This window comes from Amblyraja radiata, chromosome 7 (assembly GCF_010909765.2).
Source record: "Amblyraja radiata isolate CabotCenter1 chromosome 7, sAmbRad1.1.pri, whole genome shotgun sequence".
Classification (NCBI taxonomy): domain Eukaryota; kingdom Metazoa; phylum Chordata; class Chondrichthyes; order Rajiformes; family Rajidae; genus Amblyraja; species Amblyraja radiata.
Window position 1 is genome coordinate 64509593 of NC_045962.1, and position 26165 is coordinate 64535757.

At 41.3% G+C, this 26165-nt stretch overlaps 1 protein-coding gene across 1 annotated transcript in view; it reads right to left on the reverse strand.

The window, feature by feature from the left end:
• lrp1b (LDL receptor related protein 1B) overlaps positions 1–26165 on the reverse strand; it is a 1292371-nt gene that overhangs the window by 192447 nt on the left and 1073759 nt on the right. The window contains exons 55-58 of the mRNA XM_033023505.1: positions 21879–22066; positions 16688–16871; positions 15162–15247; positions 14941–15060 (exon numbers count right to left, since the gene is read on the reverse strand). Coding sequence (XP_032879396.1) covers positions 14941–15060; positions 15162–15247; positions 16688–16871; positions 21879–22066 — 578 coding nt within the window. The remainder of the gene's footprint in view (positions 1–14940; positions 15061–15161; positions 15248–16687; positions 16872–21878; positions 22067–26165) is intronic.

Consider the following 26165-nt stretch of genomic DNA (forward strand, 5'->3'; position numbering starts at 1 on the left):
TCTCAACCTTTTTTCAGTGATGTACCCCCTGTGAAATATTTTTTCAGCCAAGTACCCTCTAACCAGCGCAAAAATATAGGCCTACATTAGGCCTATATTTTAAAATCTCACGTACCCCCTGGAGTGCCTTCACGTACCTCCAGGGGTACGCGTACCCCCATTTGAGAACCACTGCTCTAGACATTGCTGATCAATTAATTCCTTACTGGATAGAGCCCACTCCTTATTTATTTAGCTCATACTATATTTTTACAATAGCAACTCACATCTACTTCTGATGGTGAGGAGACAAACATAGAAACATAGAAAATACCTGCAGGAGGAGGCCGTTCGGCCCCTCGAGCCAGCACCGCCATTCATTGTGATCATGGCTGATCGTCCCCAATCAATAACCCGTGCCTGCCTTCTACAAATATCCCTTGATTCTACTAGCCGCTAGAGCTCTATCTAACTCTCTCTTAAATCCATCCAGTGATTTGGCCTCCACTGCCCTCTATGGCAGAGAATTCCACAAATTCACAATCCGTGGGTGAAATAGTTTTTTCTCACCTCACTCTTAAATGGCCTCCCCTTTATTCTAAGACTGTGGCCCCTGGTTCTGGACTCGCCCAACATTGTGAACATTTTTCCTGCATCTAGCTTGACCAGTCCTTTTATAATTTTATATGTTTCTATAAGATATCCCCTCATCCTTCTAAACTCCAGTGAATACAAGCCTAGTCTTTTCAATCTTTCTTCATATGACAGTCCCGCCATCCCAGGGATCAATCTCGTGAACCTCAATCACAAGGATGTCCTTCCTCAAATTAGGAGACCAAAACTGTACACAATACTCCAGATGTGGTCTTACCAGAGCCCTATACAAATGCAGAAGAACCTCTTTACTCCTATTCTGAAATCCTCTTGTTATGAAGGCCAACATTCCATTAGCTTTATTCACTGCCTGCTGTACCTGCACGCCAACTTTCAGTGACTGGAGTACAAGGACACCCAGGTCTCGCTGTACCTTCCCCTTACCTAACCTAACCACATTGAGATAATAATCTGCCCCCTTGTTTTTGCTGCTAAGGGGATAACCTCACATTTATCTATATTATACTGCAACTGCCACGCTTCTGCCCACTCACTCAACCTGCCCAGGTCACCCTGCAACCTCCTAACATCATTTTCACAGTTCACACTGCCACCCAACTTTGTGTCATCCTCAAACTTGCTAGTGTTGCTCCTAATTCCCTCTTCCAAATCATTAATATATATGGTAAACAGTTGCGGCCCTAAACACCGAGCCTTGCGGCACTCCACTCGCCACTGCTTGACATTCTGAAAAGGACCCATTCACTCCTACTCTTTGCTTCCTGTCTACCAACCAATTTTCTATCCACGTCAACTTCCTACCCCCAATACCATGTGCTTAATTTTAGTCACCAGTCTCCTGTGCGGGACCTTATCAAAGGCTTTCTGAAAGTCTAGATACACTGCATTCACTGGCTCCCCATCACCCATTTTACTTGACACATCCTCAAAAAATTCTCGAAGATTAGTCAAGCATGATTTTCCTTTCATAAATCCATGCTGACTTGGACTAATCCTTTTACTGCTATCCAAATGCCCCATTATTACCTCTTTAATAATTGACTCCAGCATCTTTCCCACCACCGGTCAGGCTAACAGGTCTATAATTCCTCGTTTTCTCTCTCGCTCCTTTCTTGAAAAGTGGGATAACATTAGCTATCCTCCAATCCACAGGAACTGATCCTGAATCTATTGAAAATTGGAAAATTATCACCAATGCGTCCACTATTTCTAGAGCCACCTCCCTGAGGACCCTGGGATGCAAATCCCAGGGTATTTATCATCCTTCAGTCCCATTAGCCTACTTAATACTATTTCTCAACTAATGAAAATGTCTTTCAGTTCCTCTACCCCCTTAGATCCTCTGTCCTCCAGTACTTCTGGGAGATTGTTTGTGTCTTCCTTAGTGAAGACAGATCCGAAGTACCTGTTCAACTCCTCTGCCATTTCCTTGTTCCCCATAATAATTTCACCCGTGACTGCCTTCACGGGACCCATTTGACTTTGCTATTTTTTTTCCCTTAACATATCTGAAGAAGCTTTTACTGTCCTTCATTATATTCCTGGCCAGCTTCCCCTTGTACTTCATCTTTTCAGCCCGCATTGCCCGTTTTGTTTCATTCTGTTGTCCTATGAAAGTTTCCCAATCCTCTGGCTTCCAGCTACTCTTTGCTGTGTTATACATCTTTTCGTTGAGTTATATTCTATCCCTAACTTCTCTTGTCAGCCACAGTTGCCTCCTACTCCCCTTAGAATCTTTCTTCCTTTTTGGAATGAAATGATCCTGCGTCTTCCGGATTATGCCCAGAATTTCCTGTCATTGTTGTTCCACCATCATTCCTGTTAGGATCCCTTTCTAGTCTACCTCGGCCAGCTCCTCCCTCATGCCTTCATAGTCCCCTTTGTTCAACTGCATCACTAACACTTCTGATTTAACCTTCACCTTCTCAAATTGCAGATTAAAACTAATCATATTATGATCACTACCTCCAAGTGGTTCCTTTACCTCTAGTTCTCTTATCAAATCTGGTTCATTGGACAACACTAAATCCAGAATTGCCTTTTCTCTGGTCGGCTCCATTACAAGCTGCTCTAATAATCCATCTCGGAGGCACTCTACAAACTCTCTTTCTTGGGGTCCTGAACCAACCTGATTTCCCAGTCTACCTGCATATTGAAATCCCCCATCACCACAGTGGCATTACCTTTGTTACGTGCCAGTTTTAACAACTGCTGCAACTTACACCCTACATCCGGGCTACTATTTGGAGGTCTGTAGATAACACCAATTAGTGTCTTCTTGCCTTTACAATTCGTCAACTCAATCCACAGTGACTCTTCCTCGTCAGTCCCTATGTCTTCCCTCGCAAGGGTCTGAATTCCATCCCTCACCAGCAGAGCTACCCCCCCCCCACCCCCCCTCCTCTGCCCACCTGCCTGTCCTTTCTATAGGATGCATAACCCTGAATATTAAGTTCCCATGCCCGATCCTCCTACAGCCACATACAATATTTTTAATTCCTAACGCATCTCACCTTTCACATTGATCCCTATTACACTTGGCCATACTCTCCTATCCCTTGGTGAGCTTTCTTTCCTGTCTATTCTGGGGTCATTAACTATCCCTTTACTCCTTTTCCCTTTAACTCTGTCCTTGACTATCCCATTTGGCACCCCCCCTTATTTAGTTTAAAACCACCTGTGTAGCAGTGGCAAACCTGCCTGCCAGAATGCCGGTCCCCCACCTGTTAAGGTGCAATCCGTCCCTTTTGTACAGTTCCCCTTTATTCCAAAACAGATCCCAGTTGGCTAAAAATCTAAATCCCTGCCCCCTGCACCAGTTCCTCAGCCACACATTCAGGTCCTGTATCTCCCTGTTCCTGCTCTGGCCAGCACGAGGAACTGAAAGCAAACCTGTAATAACCACCCTGGATTTTCAGCACTTTTCCGAGCTCTCTAAAGTCACGCTTCAGAATATTCATCCCCTTCTATCCGACATAATTTGTGCCAACATGCACTACCACTTCCGGTTGTTCATCTTCGCCCTTGAGGATTTTCTGCACTCTGTCCGTGACAACAAAGGTTTACATCCATTCATAAAAACAGAGCAGGAGGACAGAAAAATAATGTTGGTAGCTTAGAGTCTTTGGGAGCTTATGATTGCTAATTTTAATTTGCCCAATTGAACCAGTGGCAAAATTAAACCAACCTGAGAATTCCTTTCATTATGTTCTGGCCATTTTGGTATTTTGACGCTGACCTGAGCAAGAATTCCGAGCAACTTTCTAACGCAGGTCAACTTGGAACGAAGGTGAATCAGAAGTAAGTGTTTTCTTTGAAAATGTGTTTTAATTTTAGGATCATTATGATTAGACAAACTCGTTGTAACAATCATAGACCTCTCACACCAGCGACATAAACCGCTAGCTCTTTCTTCCCCCCGTCCCAATTCAAGTGGTTGCAGAGTTGTTGTGAAACTCTCTGGGCAGCCTGATCTTATCAATATCAGTTCAGGTTACAGACTGATTCAATTGTATGGGAGCATTCCATCCATCAATTTGTTGTTAGCAGCAATGCTGTGTATTTCCACAAAACTTTATTTGAAGAAGGCCATTGGGTGTAGATGCTTAAATCACTTTGAAAGTCACCAGGCAGCAATTGCAAAAATGTTTTCCATCTAACTTCCTGTCACCTGCGGCCATTATCTGCCACTAATGTTACAGCTGATGATTGAGGTGATTTGTTCGGTTCTACTATGTTGAAATGCATTTACTGAAGGGTTGCTGAAACCATGTGAAAGTCCAACTATGTTTTAACGGTGAAGCTCTAATGTTAATACTTAATATAGCAGAGATATTGTCACAATTACAATAATTACATTGATGACATATGCTGATTGAAGGAATTGAAACCCCTTAAATGTAATATATTTTTGTTTACACATTGGGCAGTGGGCAGGTGCTATAGATCTGCATGGGAAGGTAGACGCTCCCGTCCCCACGAGTCTCGGGCAGATGGGGCTTGTCAGCCTGGGAAGGCAGTCCATCTAGGAGTGGGAAAACTCTGATTTAAAACCTCTACTGCCTTGTGGTCATATCCAGTCATGGAAAAGGATCCTGGAGTAAACCTCAAGAAAATCTGGAGTCAGAACCCCTAAGGCAGTTCGTCGTTGTCTACAACCTCGCTCTGGCAGCTCCTGCGACGGCGCTGGTGCCAAACTGTAACAACCCTGCTGTTCCTTTGGATCGATCAATGACGTGGAGAGGGGGGACGTGCTGCAAATGGAAACAGCCTGTTCTCCATATGACATCGCCCAGGCTTGCATCCGACCAGGATGCATCGCCCATGATCAGTCATTTGACCGAGAGGGGCCTACCACTTTGTTAACAGTTTAATTGCATGAAGAAACTTAAGGTTACAAGTCATATACTTTTTCTTATCTTTCAGTGCTGGTTATAGTAGTCAAATGTATCTATATTAACAGTTATTTTGTAAATGACAGGAGAAAGTCTTGGAACATAATGGCTTTTAGTCTATATCCGTGCATAAAAAAATATATATTTTCAGTGAAGAGAAAGTGTCTTACACCCAAGGCTTTTCTCTCTCCTGCTCTACATTTCCATCAGTGCATTTTTATACTTTCATTAGCTTACTTACACCCACTTATGTATAAATAATACACACTAATGTTCCAATTCTGATGCTAAGTAGCTGTTTTGCGAGTGCCTATACTCAATCTTTATGAACAAGGCCTTTTATGTAATACAATATCAATATAAATTTGTGAAGGGGTACTATCAGACAAAGACATTTCTGTTGCTTATGCTCACTTTAAAGTCTGGGGGGGGGGGGGGATGGCAGGTCAAGTGATAGGAAATTTGAAGATCAGTTTTTTTTTGGCAATTTGGTTGCTTCTGCCTCAGCACCAACACCGAATTTAATCACAGTGCAGTGGACGAACAGATAAGAAATGGGTGGCTGCAACCTCTCACTGCATGCATGTGCATGCACACAAAACCTGAACTTACATTTGCATTCACCAGATTTCGAGTTTAGAGTTCCCATCATTTTATATGTCTCTAGTTTAAACTAGCCGAGAACTTTCTACATTGGGTGGCCCTCTCACGCAAGGAGTGCCATGCATCTACTCTTCCAAAACATATCAACCTCCCATATTATTCTCAGTTTTGAACAGTTAAGGAAGAAATCTGTTCTCTTGTACATAACCTGTTAAAGTATGATCAATGTTTTATTGTGAAAGACTTAGAAAAATCATGCATTTTGTTCTTTAGACAGTGTTCTCAATTTTGGAAAGTACTCCAAGTGTTGAACAATGGAACAAATAATTCTTCTGAAGGTCATATAAACCATAAGAGTGACTTACATTAGCGAGACAGGTTGGATAGTCAATTGTGAAATATCATTTTGGCACATTATCTTCCCAAATCTCTTAAGCTTAAGTATTTGAAATTGTTTTGTGGTTCACAATATGTACAATTACTGATTGAATGGAATACCCAAAGAGTGTTAATAATTCAGGGTTAACTTGATACAACTTAAGTAAATAAAGTGAATGTGCTAACATAAGTGGCCATTACTGTTTCTTGGTTGCGAGAGGGACAGGACTGGCAGCTCATTCCAAAGATTGAATGTTTCAGACGTGATAGAGAAGGAGGTAAATGAGGTGGAGAAATAGCTATATTAATCAGGCGGAATATCAAACCTGCACTCAGGGAGAACATACTGGAAGATTCTCTCTAAGTGAACCTCAGAGGCATTATAAGTAGAGCTCAAATAGGCAATATTGGCAGATCTCAAAAATAAGAAAGGTGCAGTCAGTCTGATGTGATTATGGGAAAGGCCTCTCGATAACCAACAGGAGATAGAGGAATCTGATATGTAGAGAAAAGCAATAGGGTTGTTATAGTGAGTGACTTAAATTTCCTCAGTATTCATTGGAACTTCCTCAGATCAAGAAGCTTAGACGGGGCAACATTTGTTAGATGAATCCATGACAGTTTCTTGAAACAACATGTGAATAGTCCAATTCGAGGATGGACCATATTGGACCTTATATTGGGATACAATCCTGACCAAGAGATGGGCATTTCAATGGGAGTGATCACTCCTCCTTAAGTTTAAATAGATATGTATAAGTATGTCTGGATTTTTGGGGAAAGTACTAAATTGGGGAAGGGCAAATTACAACATTAGTTGACAGGAGCTAGAGGAGCTATCTTTGGAATAGCTGTTTTAAGTCCCTATCCTATATGTGGGAGTCGTTGAAAGACTAGCTGATCAAAGTTGAGGACTGGCATATTCCATCAAGGAGAATGGATGGCAAAATAAGGGAACCTTGGATGATGAGAATGTTGTAAATTTGGTCAAACAGAATATGCATAGCATATGTGAGTTTGAGAATGTTTTAAAAAGTTTAAAATGAGGGAGGGTGATTAAGTGAAATGAGCAGCCCCTGTGCAGTTGGGGGCTATGGGTGAATGGTGTAATATTACGTTGGGAACAGGTTGCATTGGGGACCACACCGGTGGGGACTATAAGTAAGTGGTCGAATATTGCATTGGGGGAACAGCTTGCGAGGGGGAAAGTGTGAGTGGTGGAATATTGTGTTGGGGAACAGATTGCATTGGGGGACCAGGCCTCTCGTGGGGGCTATGGGTGAGTGGTTGAATATTTTGTTGGGGGAATGGGCTGCGTTGGGGGACCAGGCCTCCCGTGTGACAGGGACCCAATGGGTCCCACTTGGTCTAGTATCATATCAGGCCAGGAACACCTTATCTGAACATTTCATGCTTTATTTCTTGACTTCTTCTTGACTCATTATACAATAGTCAAATTACTTTTAAATTTAATCTACCAGCTTCAAATGATGACATCACAATGGCTCAGCTAGCAGAGATCAGCATCAATGAGGATTTCATCCTATATTTGTCACATTATTTGTGATTAAAGCTATAAAAATGCCAACTTTCACAAGATTTTTACATATTCTGATTGACATTTTTCCCCTCGAGGCAGAGATCACTTTCACCGAACATTTTATGCTTTATTTCTCGACTTATTACCGATTAATTTGCTTGAATTTCAAACTGACCAGCTTCAACTGATGACGTCCTTGTATTTCAAACCACCAGCTTCAACTGATGATGTCATAATGGCTCGACTAGCAGGGGGAGAGCAAATTGCTATTGCAACAAGCAGGGCAATTGCAATTAGAATTTTTTAAATGATCACTGCTGAGGAAGACGTGGAGTACTGGAATCTTACGTTCGGGAACAGCCTGAGTTGGAAGACCATGCCTCGCGTGGGGCCTACGGGTAGGGAACGGGTGCGTTGGGGGTCTGCACTTGGTCGAGTATATTACTCAATCTCTCGTCTTGTTTCTATCTATATGTATGTGATAACTGACCTACGCAAAAACGGTACATGGTAGCGCAAAACTTTTGCACCACCTTACTCACTTTTGTCCCGTGGTCGTTCGTATAAAGTTTCATTCAGATTGATGTTATATTTCACGGTATTGACATTTATAAGTTTAAAAAACCCCACGTTGAGAAGAATAACTTGACAGATGCTGTGACAGTTGATCAGAGATTCTGGTACTTAGCAGCTATGACATCACAATGGGATCTCACAGTCCTCCAATCACAATGGGATCTCATTTACATAAGCTGCCGTGAACATTCCACCACCCGAGATGAGGGAGGGAGTGACTGAGGTTAAGGAAAAGGAGAGGGAGGGAGAGATTGGGGGACCAATATCCTGGCGGGGAAATTTGCAAAGGTCACTGGGGAGACTTTAAACTAGAATGGTTGGGGCGAGGGACTCAAATAGAGAAAGCTAGTAGACAGAATGGGAGGCAGGAAGCAGAAAAGGGAAGCACTCGGACACAAGAGGAGAAAGAAAAAAAAGGAAATAAACAGAGAAGAAGAGACAGGGGGTTTCTTAAATGTGCATATTTTAATGCTAGGAGCATTGTAAGAAAGGTGGATGAGCTTAGAGTCTGGATAGACACCTGGAAGTATGATGTTGTGGCGATCAGTGAAACATGGTTGCAGGAGGGCTGTGATTGGAAACTATATATTCCAGGATTTCGTTGCTTCAGGTGTGATAGAATTGGAGGGGCAAGAGGTGGTGGTGTTGCATTGCTAGTCAGGGAAGATATTACAGCAGTGCTTTGGCAGGATAGATTGGAGGGCTCATCTAGGGAGGCTATTTGGGTGGAACTGAGAAGTGGGAAAGGTGTAGCAACACTTATAGGGGTGTATTATAGACTGCCAAATGGGGAACGAGAATTGGAAGAGCAAATATGTAAGGAGATAGCAGATATTAGTAGTAAGCACAAGGTAGTGATTGTGGGAGATTTCAACTTTCCACACATAGACTGGGAAACACATTCTGTAAATGGGCTGGATGGTTTGGAGTTTGTAAAATGTGTGCAGGATAGTTTTTTGCAGCAATACATAGAGGTACCTACTAGAGGAGGGGCAGTGCTGGACCTCCTGTTAGGAAATGAGACGGGACAGGTGGCGGAGGTATGCGTTGGGGAGCACTTCGGGTCCAGTGATCACAATACCATTAGTTTCAATATAATTATGGAGAAGGTCAGAACTGGACCTAGGGTTGAGATTTTTGATTGGAGAAAGGCTAACTTTGATGAGATGCGAGATGATTTAAAAGGAGTGGACTGGGACATTTTGTTTTATGGGAAAGATGTAGAAGAGAAATGGTGGACATTTAAAGGGGAAATTTTAAGAGTACAGAATCTTTATGTTCCTGTTCGGTTGAAAGGAAACAGTAAAAATTGGAAAGAGCCCTGGTTTTCAAGGGAAATTGGACATCTTGTTCGGAAAAAGAGGGAGATCTACAATAATTATAGGCAGCATGAAGTAAATGAGGTGCTTGTGGAGTATAAGGAATGTAAAAAGAATCTTAAGAAAGAAATTAGAAAAGCTAAAAGAAGATATGAGGTTGCTTTGGCTAGTAAGGTGAAAGTAAATCCAAAGGATTTCTACAGCTATATTAATAGCAAAAGGATAACGAGGGATAAAATTGGTCCATTGGAGAAACAGAGTGGGCAGCTATCTGCAGAGCCAAAAGAGATGGGGGAGATATTGAACAATTTCTTTTCTTCGGTATTCACCAAGGAGAAGGATATTGAATTATGTGAGGTAAGGGAAACGAGTAGAGTAGTTATGGATACTATGAGTTTCAAAGTAAAAGAAGTACTGACACTTTTGAAAAATATAAAAGTGGATAAGTCTCCAGGTCCTGACAGGATATTCCCTGGGACATTGAGGGAAGTTAGTGTAGAAATAGCCGGGGCTATGACAGAAATATTCAAATGTCATTAGAAACGGGAATAGTCCCCGAGGATTGGTGTACTGCGCATGTTGTTCCATTGTTTAAAAAGGGTTCTAAGAGTAAACCTAGCAATTATAGACCTGTTAGTTTGACTTCAGTGATGGGCAAATTAATGGAAAAGATACTTAGAGATAATATATATAAGCATCTGGATAAACAGGGTCTGATTAGGAACAGTCAACATGGATTTGTGCCTGGAAGGTCATGTTTGACTAATCTTCTTGAATTTTTTGAAGAGGTTAGTAGGGAAATTGGCGAGGGTGGAGCAGTGGATGTTGTCTATATGGACTTTAGTAAGGCCTTTGACAAGGTTCCTCATGGAAGGTTGGTTAAGAAGGTTAAACTGTTGGGTATAAATGCAGGAATAGCAAGATGGATTCAGCAGTGGCTGAATGGGAGAAGCCAGAGGGTAATGGTGGATGGCTGTTTGTCGGGTTGGAGGCAGGTGACTAGTGGGGTGCCTCAGGGATCTGTGTTGGGTCCTTTGTTGTTTGTCATGTACATCAATGATCTGGATGAAGGGGTGGTAAATTGGATTAGTAAGTATGCAGATGATACCAAGATAGGGGGTGTTGTGGATAATGAAGAGGATTTCCAAAGTCTACAGAGTGATTTAGGCCATTTGGAAGAATGGGCTGTAAAATGGCAGATGGAGTTTAATGCTGATAAATGTGAGGTGTTACACCTTGGCAGGACAAATCAAAATAGGACGTACATGATAAATGGTAGGGAATTGAAGAATACAGTTGAACAGAGGGATCTGGGAATAACCGTGCATAGTTCCTTGAAGGTGGAATCTCATATAGATAGGGTGGTAAAGAAAGCTTTTGGTATGCTAGCCTTTATAAATCAGAGCATTGAGTATAGAAGCTGGGATGTAATGTTAAAATTGTACAAGGCATTGGTGAGACCAAATCTGGAGTATGGTGTACAATTTTGGTCGCCCAATTATAGGAAGGATGTCAACAAAATAGAGAGAGTACAGAGGAGATTTACTAGAATGTTGCCTGGGTTTCAACAACTAAGTTACAGAGATAGGTTGAATAAGTTAGGTCTTTATTCTCTGGAGCGCAGAATGTTAAGGGGGGACTTGATAGAGGTCTTTAAAATGATGAGAGGGATAGACAGAGTTGATGCGATCAAGCTTTTCCCTTTGAGAATAGGGAAGATTCGAACAAGAGGACATGACTTCAGAATTAAGGGACAGAAGCTTAAGGGTAACATGAGGGGGAACTTCTTTACTCAGAGAGTGGTAGCGGTGTGGAATGAGCTTCCAGTGGAAGTGGTGGTGGCAGGTTCGTTGGTATCATTTAAGAATAAATTGGATAGGCATATGAATGAGAAGGGAATGGAGGGTTATGGTATGAGTGCAGGCAGGTGGGACTAAGGGAAAAAAATTGTTCGGCACGGACTTGTAGGGCCGAGATGGCCTGTTTCCGTGCTGTAATTGTTATATGGTTATATGGTTATATGAGATGAGGGAGGAAGGGAGTGGAGCAGGAGAGGGGAGAGAGGAGGGAGGGTGAAGACATGGGGGAGGGAGTGTATGAGCCACGCTTGCGCAGTTGGGGGCTATGGGTGATTATTGCATGGGGGAACAAGTTGCATTTGGGGGAATGGGTACATCACAATGGAATTTCATTTTGATTTCTTGGGTGGAGGTTTTTCATTGTGAGGTGGAATAGGGGAGAGGTTTAATTTACTCAAAACTATTGTGATTTTCCTTGTAGGGGGGATGGGAAGGGGGGGAGCTCCCCGTTTCATTGTGGGGGGTGGAATAGGGGAGAGGTTTAATTTCCAGAATTTTCCTTGTGGGTGGGTGGTATGGGGGGTGGGGCAGTTGGGGGCTATGGGCGAGTGGTGGAATATTGCGTTTGGGGAACGGGTTACGTTAGGGGAACGGGTAAGTGGTGGAAATGGGTTGCGTTGGGGGATCAGGTACGTGGTGGATTATTGCAATGGGGGAACAGGGCCCAACGTGTCCCACTTGGTCTAGTATCTGTTTATCTGTATGTATATAATTAAAACACTGATCTTGTGCGGTTCCGGTTTGCATGGTATTTCTATTTGCGCAGAAACGGTACGCGATAGTGCTACTTTTTTCACCAGCTCACTGATCGTTCTCCTGTGCTGTGAGTGCAACAAGCTTTGTTCCGATCGGTGGTCTATTGTAAAAGTAAGCGAGTTTTAAAAATCTTAAAAACAGCGCGTGCACAGATCAATCTCCTCTCCTGCAAGTCAGCGCCGCGCGGATTAGTCTCTTCTGTCACTCGCCGGGATGGTGCGCTCGCCCTGCACCATCGTGTCTTTACTGGAGCTGAAGGACGCTGTGGGTGGCAGGCGGAGGCCTCCAACCGGACACAATTTTCGGTGTGACCGAAAGCCGTGAGGAGCAGCGCGGAATCGGAGATGTCTCCAAACGGAAAGCGGTGAATCTGATCCTGGCAGAGGAGAATGTCCAGCGCCCGCTGGGAGTCCAAAACTTCCTACCATCACAACACCCTGCAGATCCAGCCCCTTCCCCTCCGGTCCCCTTCACTGGTTCATGCCCCCCTGCCCCGTGATACCCCCCTCCCCACCATGGCTCTTCCCCCATCTTTTCTCTGAGCTCTCCCTCTGCCCTCTGCATGGCCATAGCTGCTGGTGCTTCCAGGCCGAGACGAGGATCCGCGCTGATGGCTGATGCTCCTCCGGGGCATGCAAGAAGGGAGAGGAGCGGCAACCTCGAGATCCTGGGGAGGGAGAGTGGGGGAGGAGAGGGGATAGAGGGAGAGGAGGAGAGTAGGGATGGGAGAGGAGTTATGGAGGGAGGGAGGGACTGAGGGCAAGGGAAAGGAGAAGTGAGGGAGGGATCGTGGGAGGGTAGGATGAGAGGGAAAGGAAGAGGGAGGAGCAGAGGGAGAGTGGGGGAGGAGGGGGATAGAGGGAGGGGAAGGTGGGAGTAGAGTGGGGGGGGATGGGCAAGGTACAGAGTGGGGAGTAGAGGGAGAGGCGGGAAGTGGGGGCGGTGAGGAGGGGTAGTAGGGGGATAGGGGAAGTGAGGAGCGGGGAGGTGGGGGATAGAGTGATAGGAGGTGGTTAGAGAGGGGAGAGGAGTTATGGAGGGAGGGAAGGAGTGACTGAACGTAGGGGAAGGGAGAGGTGAGGGACGGATTGGGGATGGAAGGAGGAGAGGGGAAAGAAGAGGGAGTGTGAAGACGAAGGGGAGAGTGCTAGGGATGAGGGGAAATGAGCTGCACCTGTGCAGTTGGGGGCTATGGGTGAGTGGTGGAATATTGCTTTGGGGGACCAAGCCTTTTTTCCTGCCTCCCCACCCCATCAGTCTGAAGATGGGTCTCAACCTGAAATGTTGCCTATTCCTTCCCTCCATAGATGCTGCCTCACCCGCTGAGTTTCTCCAGCATTTTGTGTCCACATTCAGTAGGATGTATATCAGCTCCAGATATGTGCGAAGAAATGGCAGATAAAGTTTAATTTAGGAAAAAGTAAGGGTTGGCACTTTGGGAGGTCAAATTCAAGGGTAAAATAAATGGTTAAAAGTAGGATCCGCAAGAGTATGGATATACAGAGAGATCCTGGGGTCCAAGTCCGTAGCTCCCTGAAAGTAGCAACCCAAGTACATAGAATGTTAAAGTAGGCATATATTATGTTTGCTTCATCATTAGGGATATTGAGTACAGAAGTCAGGAAGCCATGTTACCGCATTATAAAACTTTGATTAGGCCACATTTGGAGCAATGTGAGGAGTTTTGTTTGCCCCATTACAAGAAGGATGTGGAGACTTTTGAGATGGTGCAGAAGTGGTTTACCAGAATGATGCCTGTGTTAGGGGATATTTGTTATGATGAGAGATTGAATTCTGGTGCACTAGGATAAGGGGAGTTTATGATAGAAACATAGAAGTTTATACAATTATGAGAAGCATGGCTTTTATAATGCGGTAACATGGCTTCCTGACTCCTGTACTCAATATCCCTAGGTTAGAGAATCTTTCTCCCATGGTGGAGATTAAAAAGAAAGATTTAAGGTCAGATGGAAAAAAAATTAATAGAGATTTGTGGAGAATTCTTTTTTACACAGAGAGTGGAAGGAATCTGGTACGTTGCAAAAGGTGGTTTGGAAAGCAGATATAATGGTGGTGTTTTTGTGGCTTTTGGATAGGCACATGCATATGCAGTTAATGGAAGGATATAAATCACGTGAAGGCCTAAGTTATTACTTTCATTTGGCATCATATTTGACAAGGACATTATGGGCTGAAGTGCCTGTTCCCGTGTTGCACAATTTTATATTCTAAATTATTTTTCTTTTCAACCACATTGAAAATTAATTTAATAAAGTTATAATTTTGGTTATTTCATATATCAAAATTTGGCACCCAATACAACAATTTTTAATGTGTGAGGAGATACACGGGAAATAAATCACTGGCATTTATTTTAATAAACCAAACAAAAAGTGAAATGAGGAAAAATGAAATAACATTACCTTTATAAATGAGGGTTATCAATCCACACCAAATGACTAGATCTTTATTTGTGCATTAGGTGCGGCTGATTTAAAGACAAAGAACCACTTGCAAGGTATAATCGGCTCAGTGTGATCTAGAACTGCCAATGGACACAACAGTGCATGTAGCTACAGCACGGAAGGTCAATATTGCATTGTGTTGACACAAGAGCTGAACAAGGCAAACTGAACATCTGAGGGGAGGCGAAAGGTGGTTCCTTCCAATTAAGTTGGAATAAATGTACATCAGGTTTGAATGGGGAATTTAAAAAATATTTGTTTCCTTGATATATAAAATCAAACTACATTATCGTTGCGAGACTTGCTTTTTCAACAAAAATGTTTTGAGAACTATAAATCTTACATGGATGTATAAAACATGTGACCTCATATTGCATATTTGGGTTACCATAGGATCACAAATTTAGAAAATTCTAAAATTATTCCCATTCAAATCCCAAAAGCAAAGGCTCCTACCTCAGGATTGCTTCCATTTAAATGGATCCTTGATATCGTACTGCCTTGTGTGGTGAAATCAGCCCAATAAATACATTGTTCCCTGTAGTCAAAATCTATCGCCTGAACATTGTTTAATCCCTGCAAAATAAAATAATTTTGTTCATACTAATGTGTGATGATTAAAAATGCAGAGTGGAGTACAATGAGAGCAAAATGAAAACAAGTTCAATGTGGTTTACCTGTTTTAATAATGTGTAGTTGAATCCATCTATACTCATTTTTCTGATTTCATGTCGATCAGCAAAAATTAAAAATGGTTCCTCATCTGAACACAAAGTCAAACAAAAAAACGTAATTAAGTGTGATAATTTGCTTTAAGAGGTCATATATAGTTGTGCAGACACACATTCACTGAATTTCCACAGTCTATATTTTAGAAGTGATCTCATTGAAAAGTATAACATTTGTGGAGGTTTTAATGGTGTGGATGCTTTGTTGGGAAATCTAGAATTAAGGTTATGCAGTAGAAATTTGTTGTTTGAATGAGTTAAATGCATAATTTAACACCTTATGAACCTTGTGCAAAATTTTGTGGATGTCAATTGAGACAAATATCAGAAGGAAAGTGTAGTCTGCATCCATAGCTATTGTATCTATCTTGGACGAGCAGTTGAGGACACATTTCTAAAACCAAATATCCGAATAAAATAACTAAAACCGAGATGAGTAGAAATTCCTCCATTCAGAGCATAATGATTCATTGGAATTCTCAATTTCAGAGAAATGTGAATGCTTAGTCATTGAATTTATTCCAAAATTAGATTTCAAGGGACCGAGTAAGTGAAGATTCATGGGGATTAGGCAGGTCGTTCAGCAAAATGTCACCCATGATCTCATTGAATGTGTAGTAGGTTTGTAAACATGAGACTTACTCTTCCCATTTCTATTTTTTTCTACTTTTATTAGATTGCAACCTGGTAATGCATAGATTCAATGCAACACATGCAGCAGCCAATAAATTGGTTAAAATAAAACTTTCACTTTTGATGTGCCAAAAGAATAATCTGCTCGGGTGTCATATAACACTAAGTGCTGTAACAGAACAGTCATACATTCAGGAGTATCTCTCCTCTACGCTTCATTCCATGTTTAATGTTGCAAGTTAGAAGCAAGACCAGGCATTTTTTTCATTATAACTGTAGGTTTTACATAATCCACTGGGGAATGATGCATACAGTTCCATTTTACATGAGGAGACAGTCAAGATTTTAAATAATCTTAAAAAACATTTATTGAAGTATAATACAAAATCACAATGCAGAAAATATGATGCTTATGTAAACCCAGCTAGCTTATTATCTTTAATAGACAATAGGATAACATATCTCTGAAATGTTATTATTTTCCCCAATGAAAATCCGAACTGAAATGAAAACCTTTCGGACAACGTTAAGGATCTCCATCAAGGAAATGGCAGAAATAATTATAATATGCTATTAAAGAAGTAAATCTCTTGATTGGAAGTGCAAGCTGCAACATTAGTACTAGATATTAATCTCCCTATGGAAAGTTTCTTTGTTCACTTTTTAAAGTTGTATCAACAAAAAGTTAATGCACATACTATTAATCTAATACAGGGTACTCTGCAATTTCGTCCACTGGGGTTTTAAAAATGGTTCCTTTCTTGAAATCATGTTTCCTATCGTGCATCTATTGTGAATCTCAACAGACTTTAATGCAGAAGGGAATAAATAGAAAATCATACCTGATAAAACTTTGCAGCTATTGGGATTATCTGCTCGTATTTCATAACCTTCAGCACACAAACACCTGTAGGTTCCATAAGTATTGATGCATTGCTGGCTACAGGGGAAGCTGGTTGCACATTCATCAATGTCAATACAGGTTTTGCCATCACCTTTCAGTCTGAATCCATGCCAGCATTTGCACTGAAAAATACAAATTATTAACAAAATTACCATCATCAGCAGTTCATTTGAAGACCAGCACTTTAAATCTATTTACTGCATTACTGTCAGTATATATATATATATATGTATATGTATATGTATGTATATATACATATATGTATAGGTGTATATGTTCCCCAACACAACCCGGTCTCCCAACGCAAGGCGGGGGTTGTGGGGGACAGGGGGGTTTGTGGGAGGACGATTTAAACACCATAGATAGTCTATGTCGGGTTGAATTCCTTTACCACCCTCCGTTGCGGGGAATTGTGACGTCACTAAGCGGGTCGAAAGTCGTTTGGAAGCGGGTTGAAAGGCATTTAAAAGCTGGTTTGGGGTATTTTTAAAACCGTGTAACTTGTGAAAAATAGCATGAAATATGAAGGGATCAGTTCATTTTGTCGAGCGAAAAAATGTAAAAAAATATGTGAAAATTTGAGCGCTAGTGCGTAGCGCTTTTCACGAAGGTATAAAAACACATCCACACACACCCATACGCGCACACACACAAACATACATTCAGGATGAGACTTTTAATAAGTAGATAGATATAGATAGATATAGATCTAGAGATATAGATATAGATATATATATAACTCGTATAAAATTATTCAAAACAAAAAACTCTGATATTGTTATTTTTTTAAGGAAAAAAAAGATTTATGTATTAAGTACCTAAAAGGTTCAAGTGAAGCTTATTGGGAAGAATAAAACTGCACCAATTTATTGGATATAATGCAGGCCTTAATATTCAAATACTGAAAATGGCTCACTACATAAATTCAGTCAGAGGCAGAGTGCAGCTGTCAAAAGAAGCTTTTAGAGTTCATGGCAGAAACCATATTTAGTCACTTTTGATGTGCAAAATAAGAGGCAAATTATTTCTAAATGCTTTTATTCCATTTATCAAACTAGCCAGCCTTAACATAATTGGTCAACCACGCAAATGACAGGTAAAGATGGTTTGGATATTGGTTTAAAATAATTTAACATAAGACATTAGATAATGAGTACCTTTTTGTAAAATACATTTGCCTGAAGAAGGGTTTCAATCTGAAAGGTCACCCATTCCTTTTCTCCAGAGATGCTTCCTGTCCTGCTGAGTTAATCCAGCTTTTTTGTGTATATCTTCTGCTTAAAGCATATGATCTATTTTAACTCAGATTAATGTTTGGTTTCTGATTTTCCCTTTCCACCCTTCAACATTGCTCCTCTTTTTTCTCTCAACTGTTCAATCCATTTTGCAAGACCATTCTGAGTAATATTACCATTGATGCAAAGGTCTGATGTTGCAGTCTTCATCACCATGTCGGGGCACTGGGGAATGTTGCAGAATAAAGGGACTGAGGAGTACAAGGATATAAGGTTTCAATGAGACCCCCCCCCCCCGCCTTTGTTCTTTTAAACTCCAGCAAATACAGGCCCAGAACCATCAAACATTCCTCATATATTAACCAAATCATCCCTGGGATCATTCTCATGAACATTATCTAGACTCTCTTCAATGCCAGCACATTCTTCCTCAGATAGGAGGCACAAATACTGTTCACAGTATTTCAAATGTGATCTGATCAGTGCCTTATAAAGCCTCAGCATGACATCCTTGGTTTTATATTCTAGTCCTATCCAAATGAATGCTAACGTTGCATTTTCCTTCCTTACTACTGATTCAACCGACGATGAACCTTTTGGGAATCCTACACCAGCACCCAAGTCCCTTTGTACTTCCAATTTCTGAATCCTCTCCCTAATTAGAACATAGTCTTTGCCATTATTCCTTCTACCAAAGTGTATGGCTGTCCACTTTGCTATGCTTTATTCCATTTGCCACTTCTTTGCCCACCCTCCCAAGTTGTCCAATTCCTTCTGTAGACTCATTGCTTCCTAAGCACTACCTGCCTGTCCACCTATCTTTGCGTCATGAACAATTTGGCCACAAAGGCATCTTTTAAATGTCATAATCGTATTTGCTTTTATAGATTCCTCTGGCCGTTCGCTCCAGATATGGCCTAGCCTCTTAAATCTTTCCCCTCTCATCTTAAGCCAATGCTCTTGTTTTAGAATCCTTGGAAAAAATCATTCACTTTATTCCTGCTCCAACAGAACATACGTGGAGAAGTTGGGGCAATTACAAAAATAACATTTAAAAGGATTTGGATAGATACATGCTGAAGAAAAGTTTAGAGGGATATGGTTCTAATGTGGGGAAATGGATCTGATGTAGATTGCCATCTGGCTCGGCTTAGTTGAGATGGGTAGAAGGATCTGTTTCCATGTTGTATGACTCAATATTGTGTAGGGATTTCCATCAGAAGGCAATATATTACTGGTCTTTGGTAAACCAGTTCTTATTCGTTAAATCCACACCAATGCTTGTCTTTATTGGTCAGGGCATTGAGTATAAGAGTCCAGAGTCATGTTGCAGCTTTACAAAACTTTGTTTAGAACACAGTTGCAGTTCTGTTCCCTCCATCACAGGAAGGATGTGCAGTTTGGAGAGGGTGCCAAAGAGGGTTACCAGGATAATGCATGCATTAGATGGTATTAGCAATAAGGAAAAGTTGAACAAACTTCTTGAATTTTTTGAAGAGGTTACTAGGGAAATTGACGAGGGTAAAGCAGTTGTCTATAGATGTTGTCTATATGGACTTTAGTAAGGCCTTTGACAAGGTTCCTCATGGAAGGTTGGTTACACCATGGAAGGTTCCTCATGGAAGGTTGGTTAAGAAGGTTCAACTGTTGGGTATAAATGCAGGAATAGCAAGATGGATTCAACAGTGGCTGAATGGGAGAAGCCAGAGGGTAATGGTGGATGGCTGTTTGTCGGGTTGGAGGCAGGTGACTAGTGGGGTGCCTCAGGGATCTGTGTTGGGTACTTTGTTGTTTGTCATGTACATCAATGATCTGGATGAAGGGGTGGTAAATTGGATTAGTAAGTATGCAGATGATACCAAGATAGGGGGTGTTGTGGATAATGAAGAGGATTTCCAAAGTCTACAGAGTGATTTAGGCCATTTGGAAGATGGGCTGAAAGATGGCAGATGGAGTTTAATGCTGATAAATGTGAGGTGCTACACCTTGGCAGGACAAATCAAAATAGGATGTACATGGTAAATGGTAGGGAATTGAAGAATACAGTTGAACAGAGGGATCTGGGAATAACCGTGCATAGTTCCTTGAAGGTGGAATCTCATATAGATAGGGTGGTAAAGAAAGCTTTTGGTATGCTAGCCTTTATAAATCAGAGCATTGAGTATAGAAGCTGGGATGTAATGTTAAAATTGTACAAGGCATTGGTGAGACCAAATCTGGAGTATGGTGTACAATTTTGGTCGCCCAATTATAGGAAGGATGTCAACAAAATAGAGTGAGTACAGAGGAGATTTACTAGAATGATGCCTGGGTTTCAACAACTAAGTTACAGAGATAGGTTGAATAAGTTAGGTCTTTATTCTCTGGAGCGCAGAAGGTTAAGGGGGGACTTGATAGAGGTCTTTAAAATGATGAGAGGGATAGACAGAGTTGACGTGGACAAGCTTTTCCCTTTGAGAATAGGGAAGATTCAAACAAGAGGACATGACTTCAGAATTAAGGGACAGAAGTTTAGGGGTAACATGAGGGGGAACTTATTTACTCTGAGAGTGGTCGCGGTGTGGAATGAGCTTCCAGTGGAAGTGGTGGCGGCAGGTTCGTTGGTATCATTTAAAAATAAATTGGACAGGCATATGGATGAGAAGGGAATGGAGGGTTATGGTATGAGTGCAGGCAGGTGGGACTAAGGGAAAAAAGTTGTTCGGCACGGACTTGTAGGGCCGAGATGGCCTGTTTCTATGCTGTAATTGTTATATGGTTATATGGTTAAACGTGGATTGTTTTCTCTGGAGGGTCTGAAGCCGAGGGAACACTTGATAGAAGTTTATAAAATTATGGGAGGCAGAGATAAGGAAAAGATTCAGAATCTCTTTCTAAGGATCGAAATGTCAAATACTACAGGACATTCCTTTCAGGTGAGAGAGGGAAAATTAAAAGAAGCTGTGCAGGGAAAATATTTTACAAAGAATGTGGTGGGTGCCTGGAATGCACTTCCAGGGGTTGTGGTGGTGGAAGACACAATAGTGGCATTTAAGATACTTTTAGATAGACATGAATATGCAGGGATTGGAGGAATATGTATCACATGCAGGCAGATGAGATTAGTTTAATTTGTGCACATTTTTAGCACAAACGTTTTGGGCCTTAAGGGCCACTCATGTGCTGTTCTGTGTGTACTTGTGTCACGCTGTTTCTTTTGCTTGCCATCCAATCACAGACATCCCCTTTGTTCTTTCCACCCCTCTCTCTTCCCTTCAATACAAACAATTATTTTAATACATAATTTTTCCACATTCTGATGAAAGTTATTCAGTAAACTTATCCATTTCTCTAGAATTGTTGATTAACCTCTTGAGTGTTTCCAACAGTTACTATTTTTACTTTAATGTTTGTTGCTGGGGGGTATGCAGTAAGACACAGAGTACTGGTGTAACTCAGCATCTCTGGCGTAAGTGAATAGGTGACGTTCTGGGTCAGGACCTGAAACGTTACCTATCCATGTTCTCCAGAGGGGCTGTGTGGCTCGCTGAGTTATTTCAACACTTTGGGTCTATTTTGGAAACCAGTTCTTGCAGTTCTCTGTGGCAACATATCTCAAAAGCTGCAGAGCAAATGTTAATTGAAACATTTATGCAGGAAAATAGAACAAAATATTCCAGATCACGAGTTTGTGATTCATTTATTTGTTGAATTTGTCTCAAAATTCAATGGACTAAATTGAAGGTAACTAAACAAATAATTGTATTTAATTACCAGTAATTAACAGGATTACCAATGTCTGACATCAAACGTCAGCTTGAATTTGTCTCTCAATATCTTTTCAACAGAAATCCTCATCAAGCCTTATTATATTTGCTGACAATATTCAGATTCACAGTTTAAATTTGCACGAACCTTGTACCCGATTTTAAAGTCCTGACAGTCTTGTGAGCATCCGCTGATGCGCTTGTTTGCACATTCATTGACATAGCAGTTGCTTTCATCTGATCCATCTTCACAGTCGTTATTCTTATCACAAGTAAGGGTTTCATTTATACACTTCCCATTTTTGCACAGAAAAAAAGAATTGTTGCAATTTCTTCCTGAAATTAAATGAAAAGAAATGCCAATATATGTTATTGCTTTATAAAGGTTAACTTTCCCTTGGCAATCTTAACTTCCTGCAAATAAGCAGCATTAATAGGTAACTATAAGTATTTATTAAATAAAAATAACTATGATGATAATCTTTAAGACCTTATGATTCACTGGAAAAAAAAATCTTTCTTGGTTAGATTATGATCAGCAACAGACATTCCTTACACTTTGTCATATGATTGGATGGGGGCTATTTATGCAAATTACTCCACCAAACAAGTAGATATTCTTCTTCTTCTTGCGTATGGCGTGCACAGCCGAAAGTTGTAGGACAACTTGTTCTATTTGATCTTATTTGATTGTGCATGCCGGGTTGATTGCATTAGTCAAAACAGGGCGGAGACCACGTGAAGGTTGCAATCTTCCACCCCCAAGTAGATATTGAACAGATGTAATTCTATCGGGATCGATCATCTTGTTTTTGGAGACAAACAAACAACTGAAGGGAAATGCAGAATTGATTTCAGGACTTGACATTTCTGAGTGTGCGCAAAATTGATGATTAAACTCAATATCCATTTCTGAGTTTTCTTGGTGTATAAATTGAATATGCTCTCTTGCTTCCCTGCACATGAGACGCCTACATACAGATGGCATTGGGCACACACCAGTGACATTAATCAGTGTGTAATTACTGCTTTATGTGACTGCTGCTACATTGAAGCGTTATAAACACTGAATAAATAACATGGATGTCAATCAAGAAAGCAGGTATTAACAGCAGAATAAAGGCCAGTGTGGCCATTAGGTAAGGCAACAGAATTTACCTGAACTGTCATTTCTTTGTACCTGGAAGTCATCCAAGGATTATTCTGCAAGGGGTGAATGCCTCCCATGCTTCAGATAAGGCTCACTATTTTCTTGGAGTGACCCTTCCGGTCTTGAACCTGACTCTTCCGGTCTTTAACTTCACCTGCCACTATGTCCTCATTGCCAGAGTGAGGCCACATGCAAAGTGGAGGAATAGCACCTCATATTCTGTTTGGATAGCTTCCAAACCAACGGTATGAATATTCAATTTTCCAATTTTAGGCAACCTCTCACAACACCCCACTCCTCCCCTTTATCCCCTACACCTCTTCCTTTCTCTTCCCGTTCGCTCTCCCTCCCTGTGATCCACCTGGATTTCTTTCATTCCCCTACAACTTATCTTACATTCTTTTCTCTGACTTCACAATTCGCAACTCTTCAATCTGTTTGTGTCACATCTTCTATTCTAATCTCCGCCTTGTGTTCCCACCAACTACCTACCAAAAAAACTCCTCATTCTGTCCACCTACTACCTGAGACGTTTAGTTCTGCCTGAAGGGTCCCAACCAAAAATGTTACCTATCCATGTTCCGCAGAGATGCTGCCTGGCCCACTGAGTTACTCCAGCACTTTGTTACCTGCAGAGTTACTCCAGCACTCCAGCACCAGTTTACACAGTAAAGACAATTCCTTCATTCTATGTCCAGTCTTTCCTCTGTAAGCTCACTCTGCATCCATTCATCCACTTCAAACAATAAGCTGTCAATGCAATCCACTACATGTAACATGAGCAGCTGCTGTGCCTTGTTACCTTGTTACGAGTTCCCACCACAGCAGGTGACTATTCAGATTTTAACATACAGAAATCATGCACAATTACAGTGAGTAATTGTACCAGCATGGTATCATTCTTGTGTGTGATTCTTTGCATACCATGAGCGAATAATAAATCACTTTCATGCCCCTAAAATAACTTGGTGTACATCCCACATGTAGTACAATTGTTGAGTGCATTTCCATAAATACATCTCCCAACCCTTGTTTTGTTATTTGCTGCTAATGCTCAAAATATCATCAGAGACAGTATGATATTCTTAGTGGCAGAAAGAAGTGCAAACAAATGAAAATAAATAAACTAGAAGCCCAATGCAATTCCAAAGAAATTGTAAATACATATTGCAGAGCGTGAGAAAATAATGAATTTCAAACATTTAGGGATTTTTCTGACTTTTTTATAATTTAAGAGATACAGAGCAGAAAGAGGCCCTTTGGCCCACCGAGTCCACGCCGACCAGCGATTCCTGCACAATAATACTATCCTACACACACTAGGGACAATTTACAATTATACCAAGCCACTTAACCTACAAACCTGTATGTCTATGGAGTGTGGGAGGAAACTGGAGATCCCAGAGAAAACCCATGCAGGTCAAAGGGAGACTGTACAGACAAGCACCTGTAGTCAGTATCAAATCCAGGTATTTGGTGCTGTCAGGCAGCAACTCTACCGCTGCACCACCAGAATGGCTAAAACTTAATGGACTACAGTGGCTGTTCTAAGTATGTGCCATGTACTATTTTTATAATGAGCCATTTATAAAACTATTTTCTATCATAGATAAAAACAAGGGGGCAGATTATTATCTCAATGGGGTTAGGTTAGGTAAGGGGGAGTTGTAGCGAGACCTGGGCATCCTTGTACACCGGTCACTGAAAGTTGGCGTGCAGGTACAGCAGGCAGTGAAGAAAGCTAATGGAATGTTGGCCTTCATAACAAGAGGATTTCAGTATAGGAGTAAAGAGGTTCTTCTGCAGTTGTATAGGGCTCTGATGAGACCACATCCGGAGTATTGAGTACAGTTTTGGTCTCCTAATTTGAGGAAGGACATCCTTGTGATTGAGGCAGTGCAGCGTAGGTTCATGAGATTGATCCCTGGGATAGCGGGACTGTCATGAGGAAAGATTGAAAAGACTAGGCTTGTATTCACTGGAGTTTAGAAGGATGAGGGGGTATCTTATAGAAACATATACAATTATAAAAGGGCTGGACAAGCTAGATGCAGAAAAAATGGTCCCAATGTTGGGCGAGTCCAGAACCAGGGGCCACAGTCTTAGAATAAAGGGGAGCCATTTAAGACTGAGGTGAGAAAAAACGTTTTCACCCAGAGTTGTGAATTTATGGAATTCCCTGCCACAGAGGGCAGTGGAGGCCAAGTCATTGGATGGATTTAAGAGAGTTAGATAGAACTCTAGGGGCTAGTGGAGTCAAGGGATATGGGAAGAAGGCAGGCATGGGTTATTGATAGGAGACGATCAGCCATGATCACAATGAATGGCGGTGCTGGCTCGAAAGGCCGAATGGCCTCCTCCTGCACCTATTTTCTATGTTTCTATGTTTCGATAACATTTAGGATAAGAAAATCAAGAGTAATAACAGTTTGGCGGGGATTTTTTAAAGGACAAAGAGATTGTATGCTGATTTGGCAGATCATTAACATTTGTTTCGCATTTAATTTCATAATTACCATATTACGAGATACATAATCTTTATCCCATGCTATGATTTCACAGTTAATTTTAGTTTTACCAGATATTTAAAACATTTTGGTCATTATTGTACTAGAAATTCAAATCAAAGTTTTATCAATAATTCAGAAGTTTTGTTTTGACTGAAATGACTTAGGATGTTAAAAGTTTGGTAAATATAGAGCCTTCTATGTATGGCTTCAATCACAGTTTGTGCGTACTTAATTCTACAGTAACAGCCACTCAGAGTCATTGATACCTCTAAAACCTGTACTACTTCGATGTTATGTGGGGAGAATGTTTTGGAATGGTCACCCTTTTTGACTCCACATTCAGTGAACAATACTCTTGGAAAAGCACAAAATGCTGGAGTCACTCAGTAGATTAGGCAGCATCCCTGGAGAGCATGGATGGCTGGTGTTTTGGGTCAGGACTCAAGTCTGTGGGAGGGTCCTGATGTGAAACATCTTCTGCTTCTTCTTAAGTCCTTTGATCTTCTAGGGAGCATAGTCCATTGACAAATGTTCTCCACCTCACTCACTCCACATCATATTAATGATTTGGATTAGCAGATTGAAGGCTTTGTGGCCATTTTTGCGGATGATATACAAATATAGATGGAGGGGCAGGTAGTGTAGAAAAATCAAGGACTCTGCAGAAGGACAGGTTGGGAGAGTGGGCAGAGAAGTGACAGATGGAATATAGTGCAGCAAAGTGTGGAATCATGCATTTTGGTACTAGTAATAAAAGCGTAGACTATTTTCTAAA